This window comes from Mastomys coucha, unplaced genomic scaffold (genome assembly GCF_008632895.1).
Source record: "Mastomys coucha isolate ucsf_1 unplaced genomic scaffold, UCSF_Mcou_1 pScaffold8, whole genome shotgun sequence".
Lineage (NCBI taxonomy): Eukaryota > Metazoa > Chordata > Mammalia > Rodentia > Muridae > Mastomys > Mastomys coucha.
In genome coordinates, this window is record NW_022196914.1 from 73,573,691 (window position 1) to 73,583,518 (window position 9,828).

A 9,828-nucleotide genomic window follows, 5' to 3' on the forward strand; every position below is an offset into this window, starting at 1 on the left:
AGGTCCTGAGCTTCAGTGTTTCCTGGGCTGGTGTGAGGTCCTGAGCTTCAGTGTTTCCTAGGCTGGTGTGAGGTCCTGAGCTTCAGTGTTTCCTGGGCTGGTGTGAGGTCCTGGTGTGAGGCTGCTGTGGCCTCTGGGGGGTACATGTGATTCCATGAGGCAAAGGCAGGCTCCTGGGTGCCATCAGTGAAGGTGATGTGGGAGGTGATGAGGAGGGGAGGGGAAAATAAAGAGGAAGGGTGTGAAGGACAGATGCTGTGTCTTCTTAGCATTGGGTAATCTTGGTCCTGAACACAAGGCCTAATTCCTCTGACTCCTCTGACAACTCCCTGATAACTGCACACTGCCCTCACCTCAGGGTGGGAAAGGCAAGAACTGACAAGCTAAGAACTAAGGGTTTAAAAATTTGCCAAGTTGTCTTCTTAATTCTTGTCTTTAATCAGGCCCTGTTCCTCCTATTTTGGGGGACATGGGAGGGAGCCTTATTCACTGTCTGATGGGGGTTATGCTTGAGATTGTCTACTAGGTTCAGTGCTAAGAAACTATGAGATCTAGTCCCAAGTCTCTGGGCAGATTTGGGAAGGGCTGGCATTTCAAACACAGCTACATCACTTTTGGGGGTTGTGGTGAGGTGGGAAAGCCTGAAGGCTTTCCAGGAACTCTTTAGAATTTTATGTCTCTTGTTTGTATCTCTAAATAGCAATATAAGGAAAACAAGTAATACCCCATGTTATGTATATGTACATGTGTATGTATATGTATGTTTTAAAAATATATTTCAAAACCAAATATATTTGTTTTTAAATATATGAAACAAAGTCAGTGTAGAAGGTTGCCAATGGCCTTACCAGTGAATTCTTATTTTTAGTGACTTTGAAGCTGAATGTATAATTTTATTTACCTACGTCTTACCAAATTTCAAAAAGCATAGTAGAAGGTTAGGTGTGGTAGTGTATGCCTTTAGTCTCAGCACTTGGGAGGCAGAGATAGGTGGATCTCTGTGAGTTCCAGAATAGTCAGAGATATATAGTGGGACTCCCTGTCTCAACCAACCAACCAACCAACCAACTAACCAACCAACCAACCAACCAGCCAACCAACCAACCAACCAATCAACCAACCAACCAACCAGCACAGCAGAACCTACAGAAGCCAATGCTCTGACAAGGCCAAGCATGACATCACACCATGCACACCCATGTGCCTTGCTTCAGTAGCTAACACACTCCATCTTGTTTCACTTACATTGCATGAGTCCTTTCCACCACGGGGGTGTCCTGCACAAATCATATTTAGTCCAATTACAGGGTTAAAATTATAGTGTTTTTCATTATTGCAGATTTTTCTGTCTATGACAGTGATGTTGACTTCTCTCAGAGTATCAGAGGGAGGTGACTTATTCTTAAAACTCCCCCACCCTGCTACTTGGCATCGGGTTCCTGGTTTCACATCATCCCCCTTTTTAGGTAGGTGAAGGATAGCCACATTTTTGTTAATTGTTGCTTTTTTTTTTAGCTGTAGGAAGAAAAACATAACCAGTTAAGAGTATAGGATTAGTATTAATGTTTGAACTTCTTACCCAGTCCTCTGGAGCAATCTTTTTTTGTACCAGGAAGGGGACTAGGGACATACTGTCTCATGTATATGGTGAGACTTTAGAAGGTTCTGTGACTCAAAAAGACAACTAAAGGTACATACCTGTAGAAGTTGTAGATCACCCTCATGTGTATATTGGTCAAAGCATGGATAGGGAAATGCTTTCTTAACAGATAATATCTGTTGTTCTGGCTCCTTTTTCTTAATTGAGTGAGCCCCAAGAATGACCTCAGATTTCTTTCCCCTATAATAGATACAATACTAGTTACTAGTTTAATCAGAGACTGGGCATAATATATATTGGACAGCTTCATTACACCATTGGTATACATGCTCCTTTTGGAGAAAATTGGTGTCTTGGAAGAATAAACCTGCTTTGAATGGTAAGGTGGTTTAGGACTCTGTTATCATTATTGCCTTTGATTTATTAGCTTTAACAAAACACCACATGCTGGGTGTGTAACAAAGAATAGATAGATCTTTCCTTTGGCTTACAGCTTTGGAGTTTGAGAGCTCAGTGTCAGGTCTGCTTGACTGCCAATGGGGACTTGTGCCTGCTCCCTATCAGCTCATGGAGGTGGGAGGGATGGGGATGTGTGAAGAGGATCAGCTGAGTGACAGAGGAAGGAAGACAGGGACCAGAGACTGAGCTCAAAGACCAGAGACCAAGCTCAAGTTCAATTTACAGCAAGCTACTCATGCTAACAGACTGATTCTGAAGTCTTCATTCACCCTGTTACCATAATGGAGCCCCAATGATCTAGCTCTTAAAGGTCCCACTCCCTCTCTGTATGGTTACCCTAGGGACCAAGCTTCCAGCAAATGAACTTTTGAGAGGGCAAATGACATTCGATCCATCACACATGTCTTATCTTCAACAGCTTGTTTATGACAAGATAACTGAGCTCTTATAAAAAAAAGAAGCAAATGAGAGATGTTCCATTTTCAAGATGCAAATCTTAGGTTTGTTTCCATCTTTCCTCTCTGTGATTAGCCATGGTAGAGAGTTAGGATGCAAACCCTGAAAAGGAAAGCTCCCAGGAGGAGATCCGTAGATAAGAACCAAGGGCAGCTGGTAGTTGTAAAGCAGTTCCTGGCAAATCTCCCTGTAAGAGAACAAACTCAGATGGGAAAACTTCCAGAAACCGCTTAGCCAAGGATCCTACGTGCATGCTGTGCAGGGTGCAAATATTTCCTGATGTGTTTATGCTTATCTTATGCTTATGCTTGTCTTTCACAACCTGCTATGTACCAAACCTAACAATATTCACATCGTCTTTTCTCCATATTCCAGCTGAGAATGGTCTCAAGACATCATAACTGTACTCTTCAGAGCATGCTTCGATAATATGTTTTATAAATTGCATGACCCAATAGCCATGAGCCACATATGGCTACTAAAGACTTTGGTACATGACCAAAGAAGTGAATTTGTAATTTCAGTTGGCTTGGATTAGTTTGAACTTTTGTTGCCTGTGTAGTGTTGTGGCAAGAGCGTAGGCACGGGGGACAGTGTCACCAAGACAACAGAGGAAAGAAGCCATTTGGCAGAGAAGGACCAGAAACCCTTCTCCACATGGGATTCACACAGCAAATGGAACATGCTCAAGAGAAGTGGAAGAGGTGGATGCCATGTAATGATCCACTGAGTGTCTGGAGTACTGCAGCTGCTGGTATTTCAGCCTTACCCCAGCTCACAAGCTTATTAATGCTTGGGAGTGACTTCTCTCTCCCCTTTATAAGATAACCAGCCTGATTTTATTTTTACTTAATAAACCCATTTATTATCTTTTTAAAAAAACCTTGGATACAATTTATCCTGATCATATTCACTCCTGTTGTTCTCCATTTCTTCTACCACCTTCCTATACTGGCAAGCCTATTCTCTCTCTCTCTCTCTCTCTCTCTCTCTCTCTCTCTCTCTCTCTCTCTCTCTCTCTCCCTCTTCCTCTCCCTCTCCTTCCCCCTCCTCCCTTTCTCCCACCCCCCCCATGGACCTACAGATAGAGCTTATGGACACTGTATTCTCATTGGCTTGACTCCTTGCAGCTTAACTTTCCTTTAGATCAGTACAAGTTGTTAAAGACTTCCCTTATGTATGAAAAAATAAGTGGTTTTTCCATGTGTTAGTGAGATGTAGTCTTATTATTGTTATATCTTCTCAATAGACTATTTCTCCAAAAGCTTTTCAATCTCAAGAACTTACATGTTACAATGGGCAGCGGTCAACACCCAGTCCTTTGCAATCAAAGCGCCAGCGCAGATGCTTTTTGAACTTAGTTTAAGTAGAACCATGTATGGTCTTGAGTGAGGAACGACTATGTCTCCTCCAATGATTCTTTCACAGCCACCTGATCAACAGAAGAAGGCCAGCCAGGTCAATGCCCACTCCTAATAGTCCCTCAAGAAAGCCACATTTCTGGGACAAGGCATGTGTTTTGAATTTGGAGAGAATTTGCTATCACCTTATGTTTATGTCCTATGTAGTCCTGATGTAACACCCTAAGTCTTGGCCCTTTTGGGCTCCTGCTGTCACATCCACAGAAGGCTGCCACTGGTGTCCAGGAACCATTCAGCTGGAGATCTGTCATAACTGTAGTCTCAGAGCTCAGGGTTTGCTAAGGACACAGAGCTGTGCAGTGGTCAGCACCAGCAGTGGTTTCTATAGAGGAGCTGCTGGTGATCATGCAAGCCTAGCTGTCCCTACCCCCCTCTGGATGAGTGTGAATTGGAGTAGGGCAAGGAGTGGGCTTTTAGAAGCCTGCTGGTTTCCCCTCTCACACTCAGAGGCCATTCAAAAACACAGTATAAAAGTTGATGTTAGCACATTTTAGCTGTGTCCCTTCAGGAAGACTTTGGTCACTGTGAGATTTCAGGTATCAAAAGCACCACTTTCATTCACAAATCAAGAGAATAACAAAGCTCCTCCCCATGTTCTCTCTCAATCCCCAGACTAAACAGTTTAGTTAAAGCCCCTTTCAAATGAGCTATAAGGAGCAGAGGTGCTATAAGTAGATAATCCACCTTAGCAGAACTTGCATGAACTGGGCCAGGATAATAGATTCACTGTTAGAGACACAGAGACATAAGGCAAGCATAATGACGGGAGAGGACCTTGTGTCCTGTGACATAGCTTCCGTTTTTTCAACTTCTATGCAAAATATTCCTGGATTCTCCTGAAACACTTCTGACTGTTTTGGCTGAGTGTTATGTTTGCTTGAGTAGAAAGCAACACTTCTTATTCTATAATGAAGTCCAACTACTGACCAAATTCACAAGTACCAGTTGTAGACTTGGAGCTTCTCATCTGGTTGAGGAGGGTGAGAGGCAGGAAGAGAGAAGACAGGGTCCATCTCCATAAGGGAACTGGGAAGGCAGAATTTTAGGCTCCAGAATCAAAGGGAATTTATCCACATCCCTAGTTTTTCTGGGGTTACTCTTACAAAGCTAGACTGCAAATGAATATCTGTGGACATCATAATGAATTCAAGAAGATTCTCTTTTGTAAGGCTCTGTCTCTGAGCACACATGCTGGTCTGGGCAGTAGGGCCAGGTCCCCACTAACTAGTCTTAAAAAGGTTGTGGTAAGGATTACAGTAGATGGAAAGCTTTTAAAAACCAGCAACTGCTCATCCCCATTCAGAGTTAGATTTAATAGAATTTCTGAGGCAGGAGCTGTGGTATTCAGACATTGCTTTAAAAAGCCTCCAAGAGTATTCTAACTAGTCCAGCATATGAAGTAGTTAGTGCTTTCTTGCTCCCTCCCATTTTGGTCCACACAGCTCCTTCTGAACACAGAAAATAGAGTATAATAGAAAAAGTTGTTGTTACTGTTTACTTTGAAGAAAATAAATAATTTGATTAAAAAACCCTCACAAAACCAAAATTCAATTATAAAGAAATAAAGGGGGAAAGAAAACCTGCTCTAATCTCATGGCTGGGGAGGATTTGGCATGTCTGAGTGACTGTGTGGTGTGCCATGCCGGTCATGTGCCCACTTTTGGTCTCAAACATCTTTCAACCTTGTTTTAAAGTTCTCTTTCACTGATAGTCATAAGTTTAATCCTAGGACTTCTTTTGGATTCCTGCCCACAACTCTTACCTTTAAAAGTTTATGGGTCCTGTGATAAATCATGGCTGCTCCCATATTTGCCTGCCTTTTTACCCCATGCCAATCTTTCTATCGGGTTCTTCAAGGAACATGGAGAACGTCGCAGAAGCTGTTGTTCTTCCAGTGTCCAGGCAAGAACCATGACGGCACTTCCATGGGTGGGTGCATGGTGCTTTTCCTCAGACAGGAATTGGTTCCTGTTCACTAGCAGGATCAGCAGAAGAGAAAATACTACAGCTCTACCAAGCAGTCAGTGCGAGGTCTTCCCCAGAGTCGGGAAGACTTGCCAGGAAAACACTAACCGAGAGCAATAGTGAGGAAGTCCCCACAGTCCTCATCAGCTTCTGCTGCCTAGCTCAGGCTCAGTGCAACCCTCTTCAAAGCTGTCTGCACAGTATTTGAAGAAAGAAAGGCTGAGATGCCTCATTCACCACTCTTTCCTTCCTCGAAGGACAGAGGTTGATCTCCCAACTCAAGAGTGTTTCATTCATTTCTTTGCTCATCTAAAATTGTCTTTTAAGGCAAAATTCAAGCTATAAATTGGAAGCAATATCCATTGGTGGTTTTTCTAATTTTTTAGAAACTACAAATATATATTTTTCTTCTAAAATTAATATAATTTACAAACGAATGCTAAATGTTCCCAGGCTTTGGGTACTCTATTCTTTATACTTAAGACACCATGGTGAAAGCAACCCAAAAATCCATTCCATTATGGTTTTGATGAAAATGACATGAGTCTGTCTTACCTTCAGGAATTAGCAGAAGAAAAAAGACAGTAGCAAGAGACGACACCCAGGGAACACAGATGTTCTTCATCGTGCCTGACACCCAGGGAACACAGATGTTCTTCATCGTGCCTCTCCCCACGTTAATCAGCAGGGATCTCTGTTTTTGTTTCTTTCCACTTATATGTGAGAGTACAAAGGATGTGGTTTCAGTTCTTCTCTTTCTAATGTCCAGGTGTAGAGCTGGAAAATGAAACTAAATGAGGGGAGAGTAGATGTGAGGTGTGATCCCTCCCTCCTCACCGTAGCTGTGATGATGAGTTAGTGCTGCGGGGTGGAGACACAGGGTTTGTAGCCTCATACTGATAGTTGAGAGGGGAGGTAGTCTTGTTGCCATTAGAATGTAGTTCATAAGCAGGGTCTAGAAATGACTCAGCTGGGGTGTTTTCATCAATGGCAATACTATCTTCAGGATCCCTTAGTAGGAACTTTTTGAAAAGGCAAAAATCAGAGTTTTAGGTGCTAAGGAGGTGGATCAGCGAGCTGTTCAAGTGCTTGCCACACAAACACGAGGGCCTGAGTTCGAATCCCCAGAACGCACATAACAATCTGGGTGCAACAGCGTGTAGCTGTGATCCCAGAGCTGCAGATACAGGAAGATCTAACTGCACTGGCAAGCTCCACACAAACACGAGGGCCTGAGTTCGAATCCCCAGAACGCACATAACAATCTGGGTGCAACAGCGTGTAGCTGTGATCCCAGAACTGCAGATACCGGAAGATCCAGCTGCACTGGCAAGCTCCAGGTTTAGCGAGAGACCCTGTCTCAAAAAAATAGTGGGGACTGCCTGAGAAAGATGCCCAGTGTCAACCTCTGGTCTCCTCAGGCATATGCATACACATGTACACACATACACACACACACACACACACACACACACACACACACACTTGGAGTTTTTAAAAAAAAAGTCCTAAAATTGGTCACAAAGCACATTTCTTCTTAGCTATTTTCTTGGGTTATAAGAATTGATAAGAAAAATATAAGCAATATATTTCTGAGATCCAGAGGAACATTTATGGACAGAAGCTCCTGCCATAATAATAAAGGAAATGTAATAAAGGAGAGGTTATTTTGTCCCAACGTTAGGGAAAGTTGCTTTCTTAAAATATCTAATAAAGAAAAAAAAAGATGAAAAAAAACAAAAAAGAAAATATGTCATCCTGAGTGAGATAACTCAGACCCCAAAAGGCATGCTTGGTTTGGACTCACTGATAAGTGACTGTTAGCTACAAAGTATAGAATACCTATGATACACCCTACAGACCCAGGAAGTTAAACAAGAAGCAAGGCCCAAGTGAGGATGTTCATTTACCATTCCCTCGGCTGCTCTACAAACAACAACCACAAATAAAACAAAACAAAAAAGCAGAAAAAAAAACCCAAAAAACCAGACAGACGCCTGGCCAGTCTCTGAAGGACAGTGGTGACTTGGTTTCTAGTAGAAAGTCTACTCAGCTTTCTGTCTGAGTGGAGGAAGGGGTCTCCACTGTGAGGCGCATGGCCGGCCATTTGTTCCACGAGGATGTCTGGTGTTAAGCCCCACAGTTAGCCCGGTGTGGCTTCAGACCAACAGGAGTACTTCTTCAGAAATCATGTGACCTTAGAAGGGACCCCTGCTTAGATGCCTGCGGTCCTTTTCCTCAGATCTCACGAGTCTTTATCAATTCGTCCTTGTCAGGAACATCAGTGAGATAGCACACTTCTGGTTTTGGAGAGTAATTTTCTTGTCAGTTTTCTTTTTTTTCTTTTACAAATTCACAGTTGCACCAAATGAAAAGGGAGACACTGTCAGTTTTACTTATATATAACTGTGGTCATGGTTTCTCTACTTATTCTGACTTTTAACCGTTTGGTAAAGTGTAGTTCATGCACTATAGCGCCACTCATTTAAGGCAGACTTCCAGAGTTGTATAGTCACCATTATAATCTAACTATAAGACATTTGATTTTCCCCAAGAACCTTTTATCAATTAGCTGTTGATCAGGATCCCTTTAATCTTCTTTATGTCTTTACAGATTTGCTTGTCCAGGAATTTTAGGTTAGTGCAATCATATAATACAAGTGCAATCACTTGGCACAATTCTTTTGAGAGTTTATATTGTTATGGATGTCAATATTTTATTTCTTTTTATTGCCAATAATATTTCACTATATAGGTAAAATATTTTATTTATTCATTCATTAGTTGATGGATATGTGGCTTATTTGTAATCTTGAGCTACTGTGAACATTTATGTGTAATGTTTAAATGTGAACTTCTATTTTCATTTTTTTTAGGGGGGTCTGTACTTATTAGTGCAATTACTGGGTAATTGGGTAGTTGCACAGTAACTGTGTGTTTAACATTTTTAGGAACTATTGAACTATTTTGTGAAGTGGATGTAGCATATTAGGCTTTCCCCAGTAACCAACAAAGGTTCTAATTGGTCTGCATCATTTCCGTGTTGTCACCATTCTGATAATTTCTGTTTTAGTGGGTGCGAAGCAGCATCTCATTGTGGTTTTGATTTGCACTTCCCCAATGACTAACGTTGAGTCCCTCATGTGCCATGCCTTTACTGAAACCTCTGTTTGTATCCTCTGCCTATTTTTAAATTATGTTCTTCTTATTATTGAAGGATAAGCATTCTTTAAATATTCCAAATACAAGTTTCTCATCACACGTATGATTTGCAAATACTTTCCTCACATCTGGGACAGTCCCTGTTTTGTTGCTTCTCTTTCCATAGCCTGGAGGCATAAGATTCTCATTCCTTCTCATGCAAAGAGACTAGGGGTGAGGGGTGAAGTCTCCATGCCTGAACCAGCTCTGCCTCTCTACGGTCCATGAGTGAATGAAAGTTATACTCAGAAATGGGGCCACACTGTCAGTTTTCAGAGGGTGATCCTCTGTCCTAGCATCAGCCTGGCTTGTTTAGAGGTCGTTGTGGGATCTCCTCAGTCAACAATCCAACTGAATGTAACCCTGTCTCACCACCGAAAGCCTTGCCTGGATACAAAAGATGGGCAGCTTAGATTCCATACCCTGCATTACTGTGAGTCCTCACTGGGGTCTCCCTCATAGACTCCAGGAAGTTTTCCCAGAACTAGGGGAAAGTTTCCACACCTCCTCCATATCTCTCCCTACACTCCCTCCCTCCACCTGATTCCCCCTCCTGTCCCCACTTGTCCCTAGTCTACCCTCAGAATATATTCTATTTATTTCCTCTTCACAGGGAGATCCATGCATGCCCTGTATAGCCCTCCTCTTTACCTGACTTCTCTGGGTCTGTGGACTGTAGCCTGATTATCATGCACTTAACAGATAATACACACTTATAAGTGAATA

General features: G+C 42.3%; 2 protein-coding genes across 3 annotated transcripts in view; one reads left to right on the forward strand and one right to left on the reverse strand.

Moving 5' to 3' along the window:
• The window catches only part of Cdc20b (cell division cycle 20B), a 66,557-nt gene extending 63,092 nt beyond the window's left edge, over positions 1-3,465 (forward strand). For both annotated transcript variants that reach the window (XM_031360071.1, XM_031360068.1), the window contains one exon: positions 2,891-3,465. Coding sequence is in view for 1 of the 2 variants with exons in the window: in XM_031360068.1 (XP_031215928.1) it covers positions 2,891-2,916 (26 nt within the window). In the remaining variant the exon portion in view is untranslated. The remainder of the gene's footprint in view (positions 1-2,890) is intronic.
• Gzma (granzyme A) overlaps positions 1-6,680 on the reverse strand; it is a 7,478-nt gene extending 798 nt beyond the window's left edge. Inside the window, exons 1-4 of the mRNA XM_031360074.1 lie at positions 6,457-6,680; positions 3,803-3,947; positions 1,699-1,840; positions 1,246-1,515 (exon numbers count right to left, since the gene is read on the reverse strand). Coding sequence (XP_031215934.1) covers positions 1,246-1,515; positions 1,699-1,840; positions 3,803-3,947; positions 6,457-6,562 — 663 coding nt within the window. The 5' untranslated portion in view covers positions 6,563-6,680. The remainder of the gene's footprint in view (positions 1-1,245; positions 1,516-1,698; positions 1,841-3,802; positions 3,948-6,456) is intronic.
• Between the last annotated feature and the right edge of the window lie 3,148 nt (positions 6,681-9,828).